This window comes from Colias philodice, chromosome 2 (assembly GCF_061535455.1).
Source record: "Colias philodice isolate Cphi_HAF_F1 chromosome 2, ilColPhil1 Martin Lab GWU primary, whole genome shotgun sequence".
In the NCBI taxonomy this organism is placed as follows: domain Eukaryota; kingdom Metazoa; phylum Arthropoda; class Insecta; order Lepidoptera; family Pieridae; genus Colias; species Colias philodice.
Genome location: NC_143087.1, coordinates 2,320,039 through 2,345,825, shown reverse-complemented (window position 1 = coordinate 2,345,825; position 25,787 = coordinate 2,320,039). Strand labels below are relative to the sequence as shown.

Here is a 25,787-nt window from a genome sequence, read left to right as displayed (position 1 = left end):
AATATGGGTCTTTATACGAATTGTTTCGTAGCAGTTATGATAGCTTTTCCATTTTATTTATCTACTAGCGGTTCGCCCCGGCTTCGTCCGAGATACATGTTTATGTTTTCTTTCCTCAAGAACCGTCCTCATACTTCAAGGAGACAAGGAATATTATAAAAAATGAATTATCGAAATCGGTCCAACCGTTCACGCGTGATGTCGTGACCAAGGAAAACGGGTTTCATTTTTATATAATATGTATATGTATTTCATTGATAAATTAACTCAACAGACAATGTTATCAAAACTGGAAAAACCCTATTGCTAATCTGTAGCCACCCGCGAATTTATGAACTAGTATTATTTATCTCTTAATCGCTCTTATCTTGTTTTATTGACTGTTCCTCGAAAATATTATGAAATCCTACACGTGTCAGAAATGAAACTTTTCTGTCAATATACAATGATACCAAAATCGTCGCCTTACGACTGACGTGACGGTATTGCCATGACGCGACCTTGAAATTTTATTCTCAACGCGTCTAAAGAAGTTTCACTTGAAAACTTTATTTCACACTTACTTAACTTTATTTTAAGTTTACAACCACCGTTGTAGTACAGTGGTTATTTACATTAGCGTAGGCTCGTCCGACTAGGGCCCTTCCGGCCTCCTCCACTCAAGCGACAGCCCAAGCCGAAGTTCGAGATCCCCGTCAAGGGGGGACGCCCTTGCGCATGTCGCTACCAGGGTGAACCTTCAGCCCTCCTGGCGTAGGCATAGAGAGACACCACACAAAAAAAAAATTGCGTAGATTCTATAATTTCTGGGTTTGATTCCCGTTGGAGACTATAGACTAATTTTTTCGCGATATTTGTGTTTCTTGCCTGCCTGCCCTAATATGAAAGAGGAAGAATATGAGCTACACAAATACTTATGAAACAATAAAAAATCTAAACAAACAAACAAAAATACTTTATTGTGCACCACAGAGAAAAGTACAAATAAGGACAAAATACATTACTTAATAAAAGAGCACAACAGGCGGTCTTATCGCTCAGACAGCGATCTCTTCCAGACAACCTGGTGGACAAGGAGACGCAGTGCAAAAGTAATTAAAAACAGGGCAAAGTGCACTAAGAACAGAAAAATAAAATAAAATAAATTAATTAAAAATAAATAAAAATACATATTATATAAATAGATAATAATATAAGCTTATAAATATACATAAACATACACATATATAACTACATAAATAGATACAAACATATACATATATTATAATAGGAAAATAAACATACATATATATATTTACACATACATAAAATAGAAAACGCACACCAACACAATTGACTAATAAAATAAACAATAAAATTACCGACTAATTGGATAAATAAAATTGCTTCAGTAAGTTTTTGAACGTAGATAGAGATTGAGCTGCTCTTATGTCTAAGGGTAAAGCATTCCAAAGTCTAATGGCACGCACAGTGAACGAAGAGTTATAAACATGATTAACATGCGGTGGCATTGCTAGACGGTGTTTATTAGAGGAACGCGTCGGGTTGACGTCTAAAATCTAAAGCTTTTCCTAGGAGAAACTAAAATTAATACTTTAAAGAGTGTGTTATCACCGAGGTAATTAAAGTAATTCGGAAAATTATGTAAAAATAACAATATTAAGATAATTATTTACGTGGTATCATCATTAAAATGGACAGGATAAGCTTAATAATTATCTGCATCGTGCGATATCTGATACACGCTTAGTATAAAATCAGAGCAGTATTTGTATGCTGCACATTTCAAAATGAAGTTGTTCCTGGTCGTCATCGGTCTAGCCGCTTTGGCTCAAGCCGCCCCAAAGTATGAGCCCATACTCATCGACTACCACAATGTAGTGGGCGTTCCAGAAGCCGCTCGCATCAAGGCGGCGGAGGAGGCTATGGACTTTGATGGCTCCAGGATCACAGGCGGTTCCTCTTCCAGTCTCGGTCAACACCCCCATATGGTAAGTTTTTTTAACCTATTTGAGTTTTAGTCATACTTGGAAGTATCTATTCAAGTCATGTATGTAACGTGTAAAATATAATTGACAGGGTGGTTTGGTCATCACTCTTACCGATGGGAGACAATCAGTATGTGGCTCCTCTTTAGTCAGTAATACCAAAGTCGTGACTGCCGCTCACTGCTGGCGTACAATCCAAGCTCAAGCCAGCCAGTTCACTGTCGTCCTTGGCTCCACCCGTCTATTCTCTGGCGGTACCCGCATCAACACCAACAGTGTGACAATGCACGGAAGCTACAACATGATCACTCTCCGAAATGATGTTGCCATTGCTACAATTTCCAGAGTCACTTTCAGCAGTAAGTATTAATTCTTAATTTAATAAACCTTATACATAATTTCATAAAAGTACCTGTCTAACGTGCAATTATTATACAGACAACATCAGAGCCATCAGGCTGGCATCCGGCAGCAACCAATACGTCGGTGTTACAGCTACTGCTGCTGGTTTTGGCAGAACCGGAGACGGTAAGTTTCGAAAAAACATTGTATAAAAAACATAGCTTGATGACCGGTTGGCTTGGTTGGTAGTGACCCTGCCTTCCAAGCCAGAGGTCGTGGGTTCGATTCCCACCCAGGGCAAATATTTGTGTGATGAACATAGATGTTTGCTCTGTATGTGAAAGCTTAGTATGTGATCAGATCGTGCGTGTGTGTTGTTTTTTTTCCTGAAATATTGCAAAAATATTATACAATGTTTGTTTTCTAACCTATTTAATTTATTTTTAACGCAATATTAATTTGCAGGATCCGCTGGTGGAATTTCCAACAACCAAGCTTTGAGCCATGTCAATCTCCCTGTCATGACAAACAACGATTGCGCTCGTGTTTACGGATCAACCACAGTCGTTGCCTCCACCCTGTGTGTCAACACTAGCGGCAGACGCAGCACCTGCGCTGGGGACTCCGGTGGTCCTCTTACCATCAACAACAACCAGGAATTGGTCAGTATACTCTTTCATGTGTTTAACCAAATTAACTTCTATTACTCCAAGTTCTATCAAGTTATGTTTGTAAGGGATTATAAAATAATATAAGTACCTTTATTCATTTATGCTATGAATTATGAAATGTAAAAAGGGTGATAAACTAAGAGTTTAGTTATTATTATCTACTTCGTAATCTAGTTTAGATGCATATAGAAAAACAGTTGGTAGCCAAATAAATGGATTAAATGTTATATATATTATTTCAACTTAATATTATTTATCAACAGATCGGTATCACTTCCTTCGGTCACCGCGACGGTTGTCAGCTCGGCCACCCCGCTGGTTTCGCCAGAGTCACCTCCTTCGAATCTTGGTTCCGCGCCCGCATGTAAACAGCATTTTGAACGTCAAAATAAAATCTTCCTCATAAAAGTTTATGTATAATTCACTTTAAATCCTCTCCATTTTCAAATGATAGGTCTAAGTTTTCTGAAACTAAGAATTTTACGAGGAACGACACCATCAAGATGTTGCTAACTAGTAGGTATTGTAAATAATTATTGTCAATTTGCAATTGATAAAACGCATTTAATATTAATAGCGCAAGTTTTAAGTGCAGAAATTGCAGATAAACCACACCAAATAAACTTAAGCGAAAATAAGGTATTACGATACCTATTACTTGTTACTGCATATTATATTATATTCACTTGAAATCATCCAATATGCCAGTAATTATATAATTTAAAATCACAAGAAAATTCAAAGATACAACATCAAAAATAAAAAATTGCGTGAGATAAAAATAGAATAACATCATATAAATTGAACGTAATGCATCCCATTAATTATAATAATAATTATAGATTGACAGCTGATAATATAGCACATGCTTAAGGGGATTACTATGGTCAAAACCGAAAAACACCTTATACATATTGAATTTTGTTGAGGAAACTGTTGGTACGATTGTGTTAAAAAAAATATATGTGATACTCAAGGATATAATTAACAAAGTGTATTGTTTACTTTTCATTTTAGAACGGCCTAAACATAAAAAAATACCTACAAATCAACCCCTTTTTGAACATAAAACGCATTTTGTTAGGAAAACGGCTACATATTTATACATGAAATTTATACCAAAAAATATGTTATGATATTTGTAACAATTTGTATTGATTGTTTTTTCAATTTTCATTATTATCGTTAAATTATCAAGAAAAAACTCGAATTTATAATAAAACCCACATAAAACCTCACCTCTATTGCATATTTTTGACGAAATTTGACGGTGTCAGTTCGACTCGGACGGGGGACTGTACGTGCGGTTTTTTTTGCAAAATAACGCTAAAATTGACCGAATTGAATGTTTTGTTAAATTAAACCAGATTGTAATAGGTATTTACATGAGCAGTTCATGAAATGAAAGTTAAAAATAGGTATGTAAAGATATAAAAATCTGTTTGTAAATTAGTTTTGTTTTTGATAGGCGTCATTGAATAATATCCAGTGTTGATAATTTTTGACAGTAAAATATTATCAGAAAACACATACCTATAAAACAGTAACCAGACTTTCCCTGTGTCTTGAATATTTTTAAAAAAAGATTAATTGCTGTTCTATCGTATATTTTAAGGGTCCAAAACAATCCAAAGCCGGGAGATACTGACAAAATTTTGGGTCATTTGTAACAGGATGGCGGTTCTACAGTGGTCTTAGTACGCAATGACAAAAAGAAAAATCATGGTCAGAACAGTGGTACCGGCAGACTAGTCGCGTGGGCGTTAGTCGAACTCGTCGGATAAATTACGGAAGGCAAACGATTTGTAACACAAAAATTTTAGGATTTACCGATAGTCCATAAAAAAGAAGTAGGCGGTAGTGTCATGCCATACTTTTCCGGTGTAATTTACAGCCCACAATACCGACGTGAATGCGTTGATTTAAAAAAAATATCAACCATTTGTACCAGGCTAATTTTTGCACAGGTAATCATCGTCCAGTAGCCATGTACGAAAATTGCCATGCCATACTTTTCAGACAGTTCCAAATGGTCGCCATACCGCCGAAAATCAGCATTTTTTTTATATTGTACAAAATCATTTAATTTTACATTATTGTATAAAATCGTAGGAAAGTCAAAACTGACATACCTAAACGTATAGCAACATTTTTAGCCGACGCCATTATAGGACGAAATTCTCAATTCAACTGACTTTTGTGGGTTCCGTTACCTCCGCACTTTTAACTGGATGAACCGATGATTTCTTCTACACTAATATTATAAAGAGGAAAACTTTGTTTGTTTGTTTGTTTGATTGTAATGAATAGGCTCATAAACTACTGGACCGATTTTAAAAATTCTTTCACCATTCAAAAGCTACATTATCCACGAGTAATATAGGATAGGTTTTATCCCGGATTTTCCACGGGAACGGGAACTATGCGAGTTTTTCTTTGAAACCGCGGGCGGGGCCGCCGGCGGAAAGCTAGTGATTCATAAAAATATAAATTATATAACAATAATTCCTTTGCAGTGACTCTCCGAGGAAAAAAGAAATAGATTCGTGTTACAAATTTTAAAATCATACATAGAACATTTCCATCGACAAGGTTTTCTGGTATTTATAATCTACCGCCTGACAACTTAACCTCCCCTCCAGCTGGTTAGTTGTCAGTCGATCGCTTACATTTTTTGAAGAGACGATCAGCGAGCCAATTGATCTTAAACAGCCGACCAGTGCGGTCTATAAGTGCCATAGCCGTGCCTTGTGATTTACGTAAGATTTAAGAAAACTATCAAGTGAATGTACCAAGTGAAGGAATAATAAAATATGAATTGTGACGAAGGCGTTTTTATTCTACAACCCAACATTCGGGATAATAATAATCAAATAAGGTTTCATTATAAATATATTTATAAGAAAAACGAAGGTTTTTTCAATATTATTTTTTTGTTAAATTTTTACTTCACGAAAGCGAAAACTCTTCTGAAGACGTCAACTCTCTGGAAAATCTGTTTAATCGGAGGATTTTAATAAGATACTAGATAATATGTCGCAGTCATCTGGAGCTGCTGCAGCTGGTCTGCTATTTGATTGAAGACTAGAGCGATTATTGAATGACCACACGTAATTGAATGACTAAAGAACAACTCGTCATCCAACAATATGCCGAACGTTCTATCCGCTCTGTTCAAAGGGCTATAAATTCGCTAACTAGTTGGACGTCGTGAGTGATGCTTGTTAAATCAACGTTCGGCCTAGTAATCCAAACAAATATCAGATTTAATCAGATGTCGGCGATGTCTTATAGACACAAATAATGGAAACAATGCTAAAAAACATAAATTTAAAGTTACAGCATCATAAAAAATAGATTTGATCGGAGCCCTCAGTGCTCGAGTCTAACTCGTACTGGGTAGGTTTTATTTCCTTCTCGAATACCTTTAATCTTCAACTGTACTATAATTTTCCTGTTGCCATGACATGGTGGTACTGATCTACACACGTCACATGCATTTTTTCCAAAGCCACAACAAAATAAATTATCCAAGTTTGCACACTTATAAAACCAATTCCAAGTTGCCCAATTTCTTCCTTGCCCGCGCCAACATAATATGTAAGACTGTTTAACTATAGCGTTGAACATTGTAATAGACCATAGATACCGACACAACTAACACTGTATTCTTTGAACGGAAGGTATGACCCATATCAGTCATAGTCATAGGCTCTGGTAACTTCAGTCGCAGGAAAATCACTCATTTTGTAATGTGTTCAAAGATAAACAGTAGAAAAAAATAAACTCAGTTTAAAACACGTAATAATATACACGTTATAATTTTTTTTCTCGTCATCATTTCAAAGACGTAAGGGATTTAAAAAATTAACCCCGAACTAACTACAAAATATATAACAAGTCGAAAAAAACGTGATTTCTTGTCCGTTCCCCTATTTTTTTCGGTGTGTGTAGGTTGCATGCATATATTCCTACTAGGTATGAAGAGATATAAAGAGAACGCTAAATACATTTGCCTGGTCACCATTACCATTCGATACACCATGACATGGTAGAGGCCGTTCTATAGAATTACGTCAAATAATGTACTCCATCTTTTATATCTCTGTAGGTGAGATGTTCTCCACCCTAGCCATCATCAGGTCTCCAGAACATAGTAGAGTCCGTTTTGAATAAAATTATCATCGGTGTTTTCTTAACTGTTCCCCACTCTAGAACTTATAATTACTTGCTTAGTCATCTTAAGGTCTCCAGAATGGGTCATGTAGTAGAGACTTTGCTTATAACGGTTAATGTTGAAAGATGAGTCTTCCTACATTACATTTACAACATACATAGTACACAATATTTACTATTCATAAATGTAATATGTTACTGCCTCTCAGAGAAAACATAAATTAGGTAGAAACCACTAACACATTACGATACAATACGATACATTTTACAATTCCATAATCTTTGGTCACTTTTACTTCAACAATGATGTATATTATAGAGGGCGGTTAAAAAAACAAATTCAAATATAGTGACAGAATCATTAAGGTCGTTGAACCATGTAATTGCCTTAATATTCACCAATTAATAATGGTTTTAGTGACTTATCATAACATTATGATTATTGATTACATTATTTTTAAAAATGTTATCGTAGAAAATTTATTTTATAGAAATTTCATCAAAATACGTTCAAAAAATTCACAATAATTCGATAAAGATTTTATTAAAAAGAAACCATACAACTGACGTTTTACTGACTGAACTGAACTGACGAAAAAATTTATACCTCCTAAAGGTATTGCAGAAAATCCTTACTACACTTATAGTCCATTGTAACTGCTTCATTAATACAAATAAAAATTATCATTGATTACTATCATAAGTAAACAGATGAATATTTGAGTAAAATTGCCAAACCAATGGGTCTACCATTGATTTTTTTGTCTAAATTGACGAATTTTAATTCAATCGACGGATTGAATCGACGAGATTGATTTCACGGTTTTCCTCTCAAGTTTGTTAGAGATATTTGCTAAAATTGAGATCTTACGTTTTGAAGAACGTGGCTAAAAGCAAGTAAGACTTTTGTAATCCTTAACTTATTTTGTAATCGGTAAACTAAATAGTTCTAACATTGTGATTTTCCACCATTTTCTTTTACATTATTCAAAAGAACCATAACTAAATTTAAGGGACGAATAAACGAAAACCAAAGCGAAGCTTATAAATATTTATTTAACGTTAAAGCATCACGTTATGAAATCAAAATGCATATTTTGTATCGGTGGGACAAGCGGTAATTCTGGAAATAACAAAGCTGGCGAGATCAGTTTCGGATCCTGAGTTAGTTGTTTTCGTATTTGTGATGCTGTGATCCTCTGTTCTGGGTCTCGACACCAACACTTGTATAATAACTTGCGCCTGGAAACATAAACATAATTAATCTCATTTTAATCGATTTGCTTCTTTCAAACAATATTTAAATGACAATAGTATGTACATATCTAATCATATAATTGATTTGTCATATAGCAACTATGAAGTCAGGTAATTAAACTATAAATAAAAGTTAGGACAATAATAGCTTCACAATCACAATGCCTACCATACACGAATAGGTTATTATTTTAGATCATTTTTTACAAAGCTATAAAAAAATCTTTATGAATTCTTACATTTTTTGTGAAAAAATAAATATATGGAGTATTTGAGTTTCAACCTGGGGGGTGAGACTAACGGCAGAGAATAGTATAAACGCTATAGAAACTGCTATCGCTAATTGCACGCCTCATAAGCGAAGCGTTGAGGTGGGTACTACTGTCACTTCGCGCAAAACATCTGATTTTTCAAACTTAAAATGTCTTTATGTATCATACATTGCACTTGTAAGATAATACATACACATACATATTAAGCGATATACTTAGCGAACTACTAAAAAGTTCACTTTGAGCAAAGTTTTGTAAGCTACTTTATTAATGATTATTGGTTACTGATATTCTATTTGAGGGCTTATGTTTTTTATTTTGATACGCTTTTTTAATGAAAACTACAGATTTTTATATGCGCGCGAATTCGAATGGGGGCGGGGCGACGAATCGACTGGCAAAAAGGATCGTGCGTCTGTCCCGAATTTTTCAATAGATATGAGGTGTTCTGGCCATATCGTAGATTTGCTCATTTCATGAAATGGCCAACATAGTTTGATCGTCGTTATCGTGTCGATTTGGTCATCGACATTTGGCCAGATCGTATAAAATATCTTAGAGAGTCCATAAAACATTAAAAATTCAGAATATTTTAAGTTAGTGCCGCGGTAGCGCCGGCGAATACCAGAAGCGAATGTTTTTTTCAATAGAAAACAGTTAGGTTAGGTTAGGTTAGACTTTAATAAACAACGCACGAGCCGAGCGAGCAAAGCGAGCGTGCCGCGGCAGCGGCCGGCGAGTGCCAGAAGCGAATCGCTTCTAAAAAACAAACAAAAATGGTCGCATTTCGTGCATGCATATTACTTTATTTTTACGGGGTTCATCGTTTTATTTAATTACCCTTATATTTCAATAATAAAATTGCTCAACTAATAGAATAGTGTTTCTTCAAATAGTTATTTCGTATTATTTTTATTTTTTAAATGTGAGCTCATTATACTCTGCTCATTAGTGTATTTTTCAAAGTGGTTTTTGTATTCGAAACACTTCATTTAAGATAAAATGCCGCTCAGTATAAAAAATACATTTGCCAAATATTGAAAAAAATGCAGGACGTAACGTTGACACTCAAACAAATATTAGGTCGCTCAAATATTATGAAGCTGCTCATTTTGTATTTTAAGTAACTCAAATTAATGTTTGTAAGTTGCTGTTCTGTTGATTTCTCGTCACTCGAAGTCAGTCGCTCACTTAGTAATTCTATAACCCAAATTAATTAATTTTGACACTTAGAACTGTAATTTACAGTCACTCGTTTTATTGCTACCCTTAAGAAAAAACACTATTTTTAACGTTCATGATATTTTTGATGTCATTTTTGTTATTTAAACTAGTTAAAAAACAGTTTAAAAAAGTTCTGTCTTGGACGTCCGTGTGTCTGTATGTGCGGATCCTTTTTCTTGTTAACACGATAGCGACCGAAATACTTTACTAATCGAGTCTTTTTTTTTCTCTTACGCTTGAGTATGCTCAGGAATAGAACCCTTTCATTTTTCAGGGTCTGATTCGATGTGGTTTAATTGTAATTAAATAAACAAAAATAATAATTAATAAATATTTATTAAAAAAAAATTATGAGGCGTGCACTTTTGGATTTTCCAAATTTTTTTGACATACGGTCATAATATTTTAGCAATGGTTCGGTCACACTATCCACAACGACGACGACCACGACCAAAATTTTCATCCTGACAAAATTGTTTCAAAATAAAATATTAAAATTTCCCGTCATACTGGTACTCGGAAAGAAAAAAAAATCGAGTACAGTTAATATATAAAAATAGATTTTTTGCGATTTTCGCCGAGACGGTAAGTTAATCATATAATTACCTTTTACCAAAATTGTACATTTTTATCATTTTTATACATTATTATCTAGCAGCCACAGTTTCTACGAAAAATCTAATTTTTCATTCGTTGATCTCAAAAAGAAAATTCCAATCACCAGAACGACAGGAAATTTTAATATTTTATTTTTAAGTGTGTTTTTCACAATTTTGTTAAGTTGCGACTGGATGAAAATTTTGTTTGTGGTCGTCTTGGTCGTTGGTAGAGTGAACAAATCCTTAGCGAAATATCGTACGCTTATGACAGTTAGTATCGCTAGCAGATTCTATTCCTATGCGTTTTGACGTTTGGCTAAAGGCCCTGTTTGACAATGTCACAGAATACATAATAGTAGCTAAACGCTACAGAACGCTTGGAACGGACACTCTCCGCCTCCCGCCAAAATTAAACACTTACCTCACCCCGCACGATCAGTCTTAAAATGGTCCACATTTTTCTACAGGGACGATACGCAACAAAGATTGACAACATTAATCAAATTGACTTAAAGTAATTTTATTATTTTGGATTTGTGATTGTCGTTTTTCGTAGAAAATGGTTAGATATTGTGCTGTTTACGGATGTATTTCATCAGAAAAACGCGAATTTTTTTTACGCTAGTCAAAAATGTGCCAACCATAAAGCGTTAACACACACATTTGCAGTGTCTACAGTGTGACTGTCAAAACGATAATTTTGTATGGAGTGTCCGGGGTGTGACAATGTACAAATTAACTGTAACTTTAAAATACTTACATGGAAAGTGAACTGTCAGGTGGTAGAGGTGGATAGCCACCACCAATCACGTATCTTCTCACTCTTTGCGGAGGCCAGTCACCGTATGGCCGTGATCCTAGCGTGGCTATCTCCAAAAACAAAACCCCAAGAGCCCATATATCCGACGCTAAGCCGAATACACCACCTTCCAGACTTTCAGGCGCCATCCATAAAACTGGAAAGAATGCTTTGCGAGTAGTCATGTATGTAGGATCCTCTCTATCCAATTCCCGGGCTAAACCAAAGTCAGCTAGTTTTAAAGAAAGCCTTTTATCAAGAAGACAGTTAGCAGCGCGAACGTCTCGATGAACTAAACGCCGTATGGATAAATATTCTAATGCAGAAGTTGCTTCTAGTGCCCATCTCGTTAAATTTGCATCTGAAACCTCTAAATCCTCAACATACGGTCCTTCTCTTGCTTTGATGGCTAAATGCCTTCTCTCTGTTAGAAATCGAATCAGATCTAAATACAACGCATGCTCCATAAGCATCAGGGGTGAACCGTTTGTAAGACAGACACCCATGAGTTTTATAACGTTACCGTGATCTAAACGAGCAAGAACGCAAGCTTCACCAATAAATTCATTCTCTTCAAGCGGTGATATATTTTCATGTGGCTCTTTCGCCGCTACTACTTGTGTTCCTTGGCCTGGTTGACTTAATTCCGCAAAATATACGCGACCAAAATAACCAGACCCTATCTGATGTAATAATTTCACGGAGCCACGATCCACCAAAAATGCTGCTAAAGATGAAGCGTTTTTGTGTCGAGTTTCCAATATATCTATAAGTACAGATTTGTTATACGCTAGAAGACGGTCTCGTCTGATCTTTTGCGCAATAAAAAGGGCACAACATGTAAAAATTAACGAAACACCAAATACTATTACGGCAATGTCGTGACATCGAGGCGTAAATTCATCGCCACTGAAAATAAGGCATATCTTTTTATCATGTATTCTTTCAGCACCTAGAATCGCAAGACATATATCTTGGCTGTTATTTAGTAGCCATAATTCAACTACTGTATTATTTAGAATTTGCAAAATAGCCATCGTCCGGCGTTCAGTTCCTTTCCACTTTTCCACAAAAATCACTGGATTTTTTAGAGAATTATTCTTCACCTCTAAAAATTGGGCTACTCCTGATACGTTCAGTGAATTCATGGCACGATCAAATTTCCTGAAAATTGAAAACAACACTATGAGAATGAAATACTCTTATTTTTTTTTTAACACTTCATTCCAACTTTCACAATCAGACAAAAAGTACCCGCTAATTGTATTGTATGCGTAAGCAGTCAATATATATATTTTTTTAATTTTAATATTTGCGATACATCGAATATCGTAGACCTTATTTTTTGGAATTACAGGCCTATTTATATTTTAATTACTTACATAAAATTATAATTTTTACTATCATTCATATTTTAGATGTAAGTATACAAAATGGACATCATAATGAACATAAAATAATTACATTATTAATAATTATAATTACATTTTAGTGCCTTTTCCATGGAGATCATATCGATAAGAAGGATTTTCCATAAGATATGCAGTAAATCCGTGTGCAAGCTGGATTATAGCGTCATATAAGTAGGAAGCGCCTGGTAATTTAACGGTGTTCCCTCTCCACAAATCAGTCTTACTGGATATTTCTTTCCTAAGTTCTTTAGAACCTCCCCATGACTTACCGCCACGCCATGCAAAATCTATTGTGTACAAGACATTTTCTTCAGTATTATTATTATCTAAACTACACCAATCACGAACTATCCAGACGTAATTTTCGATAGGCGTAAATATACTTCTTCCATGTGATAGTATTTTATTAGACAATTGGCAATTAGTATTTAAAATAAATATCCGAGCGTCATCATTTTTCAACTTTTCGAGGTTCGTAGAAATATTTTTTTCAGTTAAATTAATAATTTTCGTATTCAAGTTCCCTTGACTTGTTATTTCTTTAAGAAAGTATGCCGAATATACTGTATCATCCGAAATAATTGCTACTCGATTCCAATCACACTTAGATAAAAAGTAATGGTATCCTTTAGCCAAATCTGAGAAACGGCCTGACGTGGCATATGTGGTTTCTCCAAGATATGTATCACTAGCTGGACCAGCTAGTATGAGAGGAAAGTCTACATATTTAGCAAAATCTGAAGCAGTTGGAACTGCGGCATTCCAACTCCATGCTATAGCACCGGCAACGTTATCACGTCTGTAAAGATCATTAATGCCCCATTTGAGATCATTTTCAGCTGTACAATTTAATAAGGTTCTATTCAAAGCGTATGAAAAATCTTTTACACTATTCTTAAGTTTAAGTGCCATATCCTTTATTACTATTTTATAGTATTTATTATTAGGGTCATCAGTACATAGAAATATCACAATAGTATTGTGATTAGTTTTTGATTTATAGTATAATTTCTCGAATTCTTTAGAGTTTTCATTCGCCCATAAACAGGCAGCTTCTTCTATATTGTTTACTTTTTCTGTAGCTTCGTATTCTAATATCTTTCTTATTATATTTGGTTTAGGAGAAAAAGTAGAAAAGGTTTCATAAATAGGAGGTGCAGATTTCCTAATTAAGGAACCGTCTCCAGTTCGGACTGCATTGATTGAATGAAGGGCATCCATATTACAGGTAGAACAATTTGATTTTTGAATTGGTGGGATTTCTATGTAAACAATATCAGGAATATCAGACCAAATATTTTCATCGATGAATAAAAAGGTCTTGTTAGATTGACGTAGCCTGTACAGCTTGCGACGGAAGTTAGTATCATTATTAAATTTTACTAATTCTAGCGGTAATTTTGATGCCATTACTTGCTTTACGAATTCAAACAAAGCGAGGTTGTCGTGAATCGTTTCGTTTCTTGCAAATATAGGCAGGAAACAATTCTGATTGCAAACGTCTTCAATAAGAGGTTCACTGAAAAAGGAAAAACATTGTTGTAGATGGAAAAAAAAATAATACTGAAAAACTCATTTAAAATATAAGGATAGTAAAGACTTAGAATCAGTATGCTCTTTTAGACACAATTTGTTGCTACCTTATATGATTATTGTGGTTGAATGTTGATTAATTTAGTCCTTACCTTTTCTGCTTGACATAAGATACACAATCTCTAACACCATCAGTTTGAAGATATTGCCATGTAATTTTATTTTTACACCCATCAGATACATGTGCCATAAGATGAAGATTGACTTCAGCTGCGGCTGGTGCATTGAAACTTGCAACCGGATCGATTTGTCTATATCCAGACCCGCAGCCATCTTTATTTATAATAGCAGCGGGTGTCAATACAATTGATCTGTTGAAAATTTAATAAAAACATGTAGTGTGAAGTCCCGTGTCCTCGTAGTGGGGTAAGGGGCAGATGCATTATTCATACATCTGTTTCACTGATCGATTTTCTTTAGGGACAAGTAGGTGATCAGCCTTCTGTGTCCTGCCAGACCGAGACATTTTTTTTTTCTTCGTCTCCACCGGGAATCGAACCCAGGACCCCTCGGTTCTACGCTCAAGCAATAAAAACATGAGACACCTCCTAAATATTACCCTTTTAGTCTGTGTCCAGAATTTTACCGAAATCCATTCCGGTGTTACATATTGTTGAAAAATTTTCATCTTACGATCTTACGATGAATATCTTTATAGAATATACTTACGATCAGTTACGGAACATTGTCGGAACATTTCATAAGTCTCTATTTTTATTAAGCTAGATTTGCCGCGCGGTTTTAACCGTATACGCGGAAAAATCAAGTATATATATACCTATATAGGTCATGTATAATTCTGATGTATCTATATTAGTATTATCAGTAGTTTTTTCGTGAAAGAGTAACAAACCAACAAACATACATATAATGATATAACATACAACATTTACCCTCAGAATTTTTCCCATTTATAATATTAGTAGGATAGGAAGAAGTTTTACTTACGAAAATGGACTTTGAGTCACATTACAGAAATACGCTTCTGTGGGGTCCAAACGCGCGGTATAGCGATGTACATGTCGTACGATAGCCAGTAAGAGAGCAGCCTCTGCCCTCGCTGCCCCACCCCCTCCCTGAACCACTACATCACAATCCACACCTTGGTACCTCACTGCAGACACTGGGCCTGGAATATACACATACACACTATAAAAGATAACAATAATAAGAAGTATGAGGGTAATTACTAATTGTGTTATCTTATATATAAAATTCTCGTGTCACAATGTTAGTCTGCATACTCCTCCGAAACGGGTGGACCGATTCTCATGAAATTTTCTGTGCATATCGGGTAAGTCTGAGAATCGGCCAACATCTATTTTTCATATGTACCACGGGCGAAGCCGGGGCGGACCGCTAGTAATATATAATAACTAATATTATAAATGCGAAAGTAACTCTGTTTGTCTGTCTGTTACTCAATCACGCCTAAACTACTGAACCAATTTGCATGAAATTTGGTATGGAGATATTTTGACAAACGAGAAAGGACAAAGGCTACCTTTTATTGCGAAATATGTACCACGGGCGAAGCCGGGGCGGACCACTAGTATATAATATGTCTTTCGTAAACAAAATTTAGTTCAAACAGCGCCATCTAGCGAAACCTAAAATAAAGCTTGTACCATAGAAAAAAAAACAATTATTGATCATGATAACTTATTCGTTAAAACTATTTGTGAATAGCTATAGTATATGTTTAATACATGTGTATTAAATTAAAATACAGTAGCAAAAAAAGCTCATCAGTCATCAGTTTGAGTTAAAACGAATCCGTGTTTTCTTGAATATGAGTTTGTTTGTTGTATTACAAAAATTACATATTATGTACGACGTATTACAAAATAATTTATTATTTAGCTGAAGTTAAGGAAGGCATAAGAAATAGTGTAAATATACATACCTTTATATTTGCTATGTAAACGGTCACATTGCTCCAACGCTACAGCATTCAACAATAATATAATAACATAAAATAAATGTAACCACATGAAGCCACAGTTTAGAACACTTTATTCGTTAATGTGCGAATGATTTCTATCCCATTATTCCACAGTTTTCCTTAAGTTTTATCTACTTTTGATATTGGTCCTCGAATAACCTCGTATTGATATGTAAAATAATATAATTTACTGTTTTAGCATGCTTATATAATTACTAACTTCATCTGTTTGTTTGTAACCAACTCAATTAAATTTTGACACACTCTAAAGTCTAAACGGACAGGTTGAATTCAAACTTTGTTCATATTATACCTATCAAGGATCAGTGACAAGATAATAATTTTATTAGTTTAACTTATAAAAGCGTAAAAACTACATTTATTTTACATGTGGACACTTATGTTATAAGTTTTGAACTGATAAAATAGGTTTTTTTTTTTGCATATTTTTTTTATTATTTCATTCATTTAATGAATAAAAATATGATTTATATCAATTTATAATATGCAGATTCATATTATTGCGTTTCTAGTAAACTGGAAAAATAAAACAACATAAGTAGGTGTAAAAAAAATATTTTATTTGTGATGTCTTTCCTATACACACAGTACACATAACCCAAACACAACATACAATCAAAATAATTACTTAAACATAACTTAAACTTAGCTACAAGTTGACTAGATTTATTCGGAATGTAACAATTAGGTACTAAATTTGATTTAAATACAAATTATAAGTCATTGCTAATAAATATAATATAAATAAATAAGTTATAACATTTTAACTTAAAGTAAATAAGATACATTACGTATATTGAGATTCTAAACGATAAATATAAATATAAAATTATATAATAAATTTTTAGAATTAAGTACGTACACATTAATTTGTGATTGACAATTTTTTAAATAACATTTTATAAAATAAAACAAAGAACCGTAAGCCATCTCATTCTATGCAAAAGAAATGAAAGATATAGATAGTTTTTTCTTTGTTATGTGAAAAAAATATCGCATGCGAAATACAATGCTAATGCAATAATAATTTAGAAGATATTTTTTTTATACGACTTAAAAAAATGTCTACTTTTAGATCCAAAAAGTTAAGGCGGTTCTATCTAAGATAAATCTTACAATTTAGTTTTTAGAAAATTTTCTTATATTATTTATCAATTAAATTATGTATAAAGTCCATTACATACATACATTAAAATTACGTATTTAGTTCAATTTTTTCTATTATGTAGGAACAAAGAACTAGCTAGTACTTATATAATTTATTATTCGAGTGTTTCTTCACTAATTCTAGTATTTAATAATAATAGTTTATTTATTTAGGCAGAAAGTTTGTCATTTAACGTAACAACAAGTTTTGATCCGGGCGTTATTTAGTTATATTATTATTGTTAGTTATTCATAATGTACATCATTGGTTCACGTTCACCTCTAACAATATTGTGAATTTAGTTTTTAAGTGAGCAATGTACAACTTCTACAAAATTTTTAAGCTATTGCATAGCTTCTATCGCGGGCCTTGAGCGCGGGGAACGAATCGAGAAATTCCGTAACGAAAAACCTCACGCTCCCCACTCCGACGGGCACGGAGGTGTGGCTTGAAGGCATAGCATGCAATAGCTTTACCGCGGCAGTCCCCGAGTGCCACACGTCTTTTTTTTGATCTAGTTAAATTTTCTAGAAACTTCCACATTTTCTATGGAAGGAACCTATCGTTTTCTCTCGGCGCATCTGTACTGAGGTACGTGGTGTCTGTGGTCGCTGATGCTGGAGCTGCCCAGGATACCCAACGAGCCTGGAAAGACAAACAATTAAAATAAATAATTTTTCAATACACAGAACACTTATTAATTATTTCTTAATAATATTATGGGTAATATTTCATAAATGGGTCAATATCATAAATGGAAATGTGTATTTCTTTAATTTTAAAATTAAACTGTCCGTACTCTTATATTATTCATTGTAATACTTTTGCAAAAAATATTGAGTAGCAGAAATTCTATAAAGTTATAGCCCAGTGTCATAAGGAATGGTGTTAGTACGTTAGTGTCGTAATATTATCGTCATTACAATAATTTTAAGTGTATAGGTAGTGTTAGTGTCACAAGAATTAGTGTTGGTGTTGTAAGAGTTACTATAATTATGTCATTTTTAGTGTTTTTAACGTTGTATATAGTTGTATAACGCAATTATTACAGTATACATACATCAGCGATCTCTTTCGGCAAGTGCCAAGAGTCAGCGTCCAATGAAAGTGCGTCCAACGGCACATCGAGACACGGTGTGACTCACACCGTGTCTCGATGTGCCGTTGGACAGTGTTTATAGTTATCGTTAATGTAATAGTTAGAGTTAATGTTAGTGTCGTTAGAGTTAATGTCATTTAACTAATTGTATGCTTCAATTAAATTATCATTGGTTATTAAAGTTATTTTACATACATCAGCAATCTCTTTTGGTAAGCGCCAAGAGTCAGCGTCGAACGAAAGTGCGTCCAACCGCACATCGAGACACGGCGTAAGTAGTGTCATAAGAGTTGATGTCACAATTTTTTTGGTTCAGAGATAGTTTTAGTGTTAATGCCATTATATTTTTTGTGAGATTTTGTGTTAGTTTCGTAAGAGGAGTTGTTGTTAGCGTCGTAATAGTTTTTGGTGTTAGCCCTATTATAGTTGGTATTGCTGTAATTTTTGTAATAAAAATAACTATAACTTTTAAATTAAATAATTACATCAGCGATCTCTTTCGGCAAGCGCCAAAAGTCAGCGTCCAAAGAAAGTGCGTCCAACGGCACATCGAGACACGGTGTGAGTAGTCTGGGAGTGTCCGCTATAAACGCGGCCACTTCGGACGCGGTAGGACGGGACTTGTATTCCGCCTGCCAGCACGATTTTATGAGACCCTCCCTGAAAAATAATTAACGAAAATGTTTATTTACTGAACTTACTTGAGAAAGAAAGTGAGAAAATTTGGTAGACATTACGTTAAATGTGCATTTCCAATCTTTAAATAATGAAAAACAGTTATTTTCTAATGAATTATTAAATGATTCGACAAATTTTACCGCCTGTTTAAAAATATAGGCAAACACAATAGTGTTGTGACACAATAGTGTCAAAATTAATTTTAAATAAATTTGATGCATACAGAAAATTCAAGACCTATTCCATTATTATTATATTGGAAAGGTTAAATCGTACAAATTTAAACTACAAAATTTTAAAATAATAACTTACAACTGTGGTTTCAATCCCGTCGGCAACGTGATCGTCTGTCCCCCCTTCACTTTGTTCAAAACTTCACTATTACTAAGCCCTTGATAGGGTAACGAACCAAACGTCACTATTTCATACAACAACACTCCAAACGACCACACATCAGACGCTGGTAGGAAAATCCCGAACGCCAAACTTTCTGGAGCCATCCACCGCACTGGCAACATTCCTTTTCTACTGAATCTATAATAATCGTTCTCAAAAACAAGTCTTGTCATGCCGAAATCGGCTAATTTCACCACCCGTCTTGCACTCACTAGGCAATTTCTAGCTGCTACGTCCCTATGTACGTATCTCATTTGGGCTAAATAGGATAATGCTCTAGCTATATCCAAAGCCATTCCAGTTAATCGTCTAGCTGAGACTTGTTCTTCTGGATCATCACTACTATCAGCGTTTGCTAAATGCCGTCTTGCTAGAAGATAATTTTTTAAATCTCCGTATAACATGAACTCCATTACTGTACAAACTGGTTCAGTCTTTGTTATAACAGCCAGTAGTCGTACTACGTTCTTGTGATCGAAGCGTTTCATAGCTTCTGCTTCAGATAGAAAGTCGACCTTTTCTTCATTACTAGCACCGGCTTTAAGGGTTTTTACTGCTACGGCTGTCCAACCACGGTCTTCAGCCAATAAAGCATGACCTCCATAAACTGTTCCAAACGCCCCCATACCAAGTTTTCGATTGATAACTACGCGTTCTCGTGGTATCTCCCAAGGGTCTAAACCAACTGTTTTTCCTATTGTCAGTCGTCTTAATGTTAAAGCTTCTAGTTTTGCACGGTACTTCTTTTCTGCGCGACGTTTGCAATATATTACCAATGCTGTTAAAAGCGTCACTGTAAATGCTAATAATAAGGATGCTAGAAGAATAGACGCAGTTCGGCATTCTATCCGAAATGTATCCGCTAATGATTGTAGGGCACATGTTTCATGGCCATCATCTGGTACATGACCATCTGTGGTATACCATTTTAAAGAACTTTCGAATTCCAGGTTACTATTTGACCAGCGGGCAATTTTCCGTCGTTTTTGACCGTCCCATTGGTAAATTATTAGTGGAGATGTTCGGGCGTATACTGCGCCGTTGTCATCACTTAGTTTTGTCCATTCAAACTTGCCAGTAAGTCCAACATACTCTGTCGATGTTGCGTTTGCTAATAATGTTCTGTAAGAAAAAAATACTTATTAGATCCCACGAATATTGTCTAGACAAGTAAAACTATATTATGACAAAATCTTCGTCACAATGTTAATTTAAAATTAAATAAATAAATATCTAAATGTTAGTAAAATCGTTACAATATTAGTTACCATACTCCTCCGAAACTGCTGGACCGATTCTCATGAAATTTTGTGTACCAATTGGGTAGACCTGAGAATCGGCCAACATCTATTTTTCTAAGTGATAAGAGTAAGGTAGAACAAGGTTTGCCGGGACAGCAGCATTATAAAAAGCAATAAAAAATGACGGTTCTTACCTAATAAGATTTGGTTCATGTAAGTCATTGAGCGCAGTTGGTGTATCAGCTATTAATTGTTTCAAGGTACTGGCCCATAGGCGCAATGTATCGTATAATAATACTGCATGTGGTCCGGGGTTCTTGCAATCCACTTTGAGCCAAGTACACGCTTCACGCCAACGAGATTGCCATGCTTCGTTTTCTTCTGATAGAGTTTTGTTTGCGACTTCCTGAAATTTTAAAGAAAAAATGAGTACTTAAATGCTTTAATTTGTCAGTTATCTTATTTCAACGTTTACGATGATTAAAATAATGTTAAATATATCGAAACTACTCGTCTCCAGCCCAAAGACCCCATTAAAATAATGTTAAATAATAATTTGGAAAATCCAAAAGTGCACGCCTCATAATTTTTTTTTAATAAATATTTATTAATTATTATTTTTGTTTATTTAATAACAATTAAACCACATCGAATCAGACCCTGAAAAATGAAAGGGTTCTATTCCTGAGCATACTCAAGCGTAAGAGAAAAAAAAAGACTCGATTAGTAAAGTATTTCGGTCGCTATCGTGTTAACAAGAAAAAGGATCCGCACATACAGACACACGGACGTCCAAGACAGAACTTTTTTAAACTGTTTTTTAACTAGTTTAAATAACAAAAATGACATCAAAAATATCATGAACGTTAAAAATAGTGTTTTTTCTTAATATGTGTGTGTATGTATTATCTTACAAGTGCAATGTATGATACATAAAGACATTTTAAGTTTGAAAAATCAGATGTTTTGCGCGAAGTGACAGTAGTACCCACCTCAACGCTTCGCTTATGAGGCGTGCAATATATCTTACTAGAAACGAGTTTTAATAAACAAAATATTTTCTATTCTTTGTTTGAGTAAAATATATAAAAAAAAAACTATCCTTAGACTCTATTATTAGTGCACAAAATTTATGACCAAGTATACAATAAGTATTAAAGATTAAATCAATAGATTTTACATGATTGAAAACCTAATTAGAAACAATAATAAAAGCGTTAAACGTACAATATAGATAAAACTTAACTATTATGGACTTATAAAATTTAACTCACATCATCCAACCACGGCAGCAACCAATCAGGAGCCACGGAAATATGCCCCAAGCTCATTTCCGCGATTTCCTCCGCGGAACACGTATCAGATTCCGTGGGAATATCCCAAGTGGGGGGGAGGGTGGAGGGGAGGATCCAAACAGCTCCATTACTAGGGGTTAGACCTGACTTGTGACCAGCACATAGCGCTTGCCGTACTGCTCTAGCGTCTTCTACGCAAATGTATATAATTCGTCCGTTTGTACGAGCGGCGCGGTCTGCCCACTGTTGAATGATAATATTAGTTTAGAATCTCGATCGATCGATCTTCTAAAGGTGCTTTTCCACTGATAATGTGGGAGGATATGTAGCGAGGATTGTGTTTGTAAATAACCAATAGTATCGCTTCAAACGCTAAACGCTTCTAACTTCAAACTAAATAAAGCGATATGATTGGTTTACAAACACATTCCTCGCTACACATCCTCGCACGGTGGAAAAGCACCCTAACTTTGATGAAATGGTGAATACAATAATATGTTTAAGAAAAATCTAACGAGATGAAACAGTGCCATATAGACTTAATTAAAAGTTGGTTAATGTGACCAACTGTTTATCATTGAAATTATGAATCGATAAAAAAATGAAATCTAATATTATAATTATTCATAATTAATAACTGTTAATATGTTAAGGCACCGATACAAAGTTCAAATTTACATTCTCGATATACATCGATGTTGCGTGTAGGTAGTTGGGTTATAACATACGAGGGCTATTGAAGACATTAATTTTTTCTATGGTTGTTATTTCATTTTTGTGGATATCTTCTTACAAAATAGAGCTATATTTTACGGCACTAACTGTATAGATATTATACACCGTTTTACGATTACCGTTACTTATAAAAAAAATTGTTCTTGTATGGTCAAAGCTCTGTTTATAAATGAGTATACGAGTATGTTTATCCAAAGCTTGAATGAAAAAAAATACTTCTGTTACAAATCTGATGGATTTAAGAAGTTTTTTGCCCGATAACTCAAAAATTAAATAGACTTGCAGATCATGCACCAAAACAAAACAGTTTATCACGCGAATAAAATGTCGAACTTACGTACGTTAATATAGATTCGATACACAAATTATAATTTTCATTGTAATAGAAATAAATAGTCACTTATGAAACTATAATTACCTGAGCAAAAATAGCCGGATCATTGTCCAATCTGTCATCGGGCAGTTCCAAATGTACAATGAAGTCGACTCCCAAACTGGCCGTAGCAAGTGCTGAATGGGTAGACGATTCACTCAAAGACACAACTCGTCTCCAGCCCAAAGACCCCATTAAAGCAGCAATCGCTTCAGCTGGAGTTCTAGCATCTCCAGCGGCTAACAAAGCTATTGGAGCAGCTGGAGCAGCTGGAGGTGATTGAGCTGTATAAGCTAAAGCTGGGAGACCATGTGCCGGACCCTGTCGTACCACATCAGCGAATGGCGCCCCACAAGCCGGACCCACAGCGGCAGTTAGAGTATCATACTCCCCCGTTCCTAACGCATCTATTAAGTATTTATACGCTTCCGCTGCGTTGCAACGGTCGTCGTACGTTTGAACCTAGAAAAATGAATAAGTTATGAGCTTTACTTATTAATTCAACGGTTATAAGAACGTTAAATAACGTTGTGAGTGTAAAACCTGTAATTGTACGCATGGTAGAACTTAGGAAAATGGTAATGCGTAACGTTACAACGTATACTTTGAAATGGCATGATTAAAACCAATGGACAGGATGGCATTTCTATGTCTCTGATAAAATTGTATAAATTGTATTCGCATTAGTTTGTTTCTATCCTGTGAAGCTTCACGCTACAGTTAAACTATAAAACAACAACAATTATGCTAAAAATTCTTAAAAAGAGGTATCAATAAGAAACGTCTTACCTTAAAAAATGCAATTCCAGGGAACATATTTTCAAGATCTCTATCAGCTAATGCGGCAGCCGCAGCCAGCGCTGAGGAATCATAAACCTCCCGTATAGTTGCAACTGGTAAGAAGACCACCACTCGTAACTGACGTGAATTTCCACGAGTAGGGTGAGCTGTCAAAAAGTCAAGCGCAGCGGCTTCTGTTCCCCAATGTCTCTTTTTATCCGCTAGTTCTTGCAACTCGAAGAGATTTATCCTGAATCGTGTCATGATTCGCAACGCTGCTGGCGATCTTGCTAAAGCTGTTGTGTTAATCCATTTAACTAGACGTCGACTCTCGAATGAACACCAATCTGGATCAATACCATCACACGGCGGCGGTCCAAGCGGTTGGTATGGTTCTTTGAAATGCTCAGTCCAGTCGCAAATCAGTGTCCTGTTTCCGAAAATTGGTGCAATTCTATGTAAATTTATTCCTAATGGAACGACTATTGCGCGAAGGTCATTGTGTCTAACTTCTGATTGGAAGAGTCTCGCTTCTCCTTCGTCACTGGTGAATAGTGTTGCACACGTATTATTGCCATTACACCAGATTGATTCCATTGATGTTAAGGATTCCCTAGATTTGCTGAAATAAAAAATTTTTGCTTATAGAGTTATCTATTGGTTTGTTAACATTTTTAAAATGGAATCGTAAGTAATTAATACAAGATAATTGTAAAGATTTTATTCAAATTAGTTTTAAGGAATTATTGAGCTATGTATCTATAAAAAAATACTAATCAAATTACAAAGGTATAAAGTTTATGAAAGAAAATGACAGGAGAAGAAATAACTTACTTCTTCGACGACGTATTTTCTATCATTTGAGATCCAAGCACCTCGGCTATTTCACTTGGTGATATATAATATTTTTGCGCCACATCCTTATCCGCTAGGTCCAGCAGCGATCGTGCCGGTAGTGAAGCAACACATACTCTTCGTGTTGGTGGAGTAACATCACCCAAATCATCGAATCCTGTACCACGTAGCAACCATGCTTCTGGGACACTAGCTGCCGGTACTGATAGCATCGCTACATGCAGTCTAGCTTGTCCTAATTCTGCAAGAACAGCTTTTCGGCAAGAATATGAATCTGCTCGGGATGGTGATATGCATGCTATTGGAGGAGGAACTGCGTGAGCTTTGATGCCGGCTCTTCTTAAGGTCAACGCGGCTAGTTCGGCTAAAGCCTCTGCTGCGTCTGCTCCGTCCCCGGCTACACATGCTGTCACTGCTAGCGAGAACTCATCGTGTGTTGAATTTTTACCTGGAGAGAACATTTAGCTAGAGATAACACACAACACAAAACATTGCAGTTAAACGTAGAATGGTAGAAGTGGTTTAAGTTTAAGGAGCGAATACTTTTTCCTAAAATCATTAGAAATAGAAAAAATATACACAAGATAGACATTTTTTTGGTTGTGGATGTTAATGTCATGAGTCATGACCCTGAAAATCCACCTGAATACATAAATAATAATATCATAATAACTCAAAACCGTCTACCGTTATCAAAAGATAACGACAAAATAATAATACATATTACACGCTGAAACATTGTATTTGAAACCATTAATTACTTGCAAATATTATTTTATTTACTCCTGACAGTACGTCATCTGCTATAACAGATTAGGATATTTTGATATTCCTGAGTGGGTGAGATCAAATTCAGATCTTATTGGTTGTTCTGTTATTTTGTTTGGTT

The 25,787-nt window shown here is 35.0% G+C and overlaps 3 protein-coding genes across 3 annotated transcripts in view; 1 reads left to right on the top strand and 2 right to left on the bottom strand.

Annotated features, from left to right (window-relative positions):
- Positions 1-1,790: 1,790 nt before the first annotated feature.
- LOC149490192 (epithelial serine protease-like) lies at positions 1,791-3,395 on the top strand. The gene is made up of 5 exons (XM_089710573.1): positions 1,791-1,991; positions 2,080-2,347; positions 2,427-2,516; positions 2,796-2,992; positions 3,265-3,395. The coding sequence occupies exons 1-5, from the start codon at positions 1,791-1,793 to the stop codon at positions 3,367-3,369; spliced, it is 861 nt and encodes a 286-aa protein (XP_089566699.1). The 3' UTR covers positions 3,370-3,395.
- A 4,820-nt stretch (positions 3,396-8,215) lies between these two features.
- Positions 8,216-16,373, bottom strand: LOC149490191 (uncharacterized). The gene is made up of 6 exons (XM_089701148.1): positions 16,240-16,373; positions 15,282-15,462; positions 14,426-14,644; positions 12,814-14,259; positions 11,290-12,492; positions 8,216-8,419 (listed from the first exon to the last, which is right to left on the bottom strand). Exons 1-6 carry the CDS (start codon positions 16,325-16,327, stop codon positions 8,248-8,250), a joined length of 3,309 nt encoding a protein of 1,102 aa, XP_089557274.1. The 5' UTR covers positions 16,328-16,373; the 3' UTR covers positions 8,216-8,247.
- Positions 16,374-16,838: 465 nt separating this feature from the next.
- Positions 16,839-25,787, bottom strand: part of LOC149490190 (uncharacterized) — a 31,110-nt gene continuing 22,161 nt past the window's right edge. The window contains exons 4-11 of the mRNA XM_089701293.1: positions 24,878-25,346; positions 24,053-24,665; positions 23,309-23,725; positions 22,135-22,398; positions 21,055-21,266; positions 19,536-20,741; positions 19,031-19,205; positions 16,839-18,091 (exon numbers count right to left, since the gene is read on the bottom strand). Coding sequence (XP_089557419.1) covers positions 17,993-18,091; positions 19,031-19,205; positions 19,536-20,741; positions 21,055-21,266; positions 22,135-22,398; positions 23,309-23,725; positions 24,053-24,665; positions 24,878-25,346 — 3,455 coding nt within the window. The 3' untranslated portion in view covers positions 16,839-17,992. The remainder of the gene's footprint in view (positions 18,092-19,030; positions 19,206-19,535; positions 20,742-21,054; positions 21,267-22,134; positions 22,399-23,308; positions 23,726-24,052; positions 24,666-24,877; positions 25,347-25,787) is intronic.

Excerpts from the sequence above, each read along its gene's own strand:
- LOC149490192 (XM_089710573.1), top strand. The coding sequence starts at position 1,791 with ATGAAGTTGTTCCTGGTCGTCATCGGTCTAGCCGCTTTGGCTCAAGCC. Across the intron at positions 1,992-2,079 it reads TCGGTCAACACCCCCATATG|GGTGGTTTGGTCATCACTCT; the intron begins GTAAGTTTTTTT and ends TATAATTGACAG. Across the intron at positions 2,993-3,264 it reads TCAACAACAACCAGGAATTG|ATCGGTATCACTTCCTTCGG; the intron begins GTCAGTATACTC and ends ATTTATCAACAG.
- LOC149490191 (XM_089701148.1), bottom strand. The coding sequence starts at position 16,327 with ATGTGGTTACATTTATTTTATGTTATTATATTATTGTTGAATGCTGTA. Across the intron at positions 15,463-16,239 it reads TTTACATAGCAAATATAAAG|GCCCAGTGTCTGCAGTGAGG; the intron begins GTATGTATATTT and ends TGTATATTCCAG. Across the intron at positions 12,493-12,813 it reads CATGGAAAAGGCACTAAAAT|GAAATTTGATCGTGCCATGA; the intron begins GTAATTATAATT and ends TTCAATTTTCAG.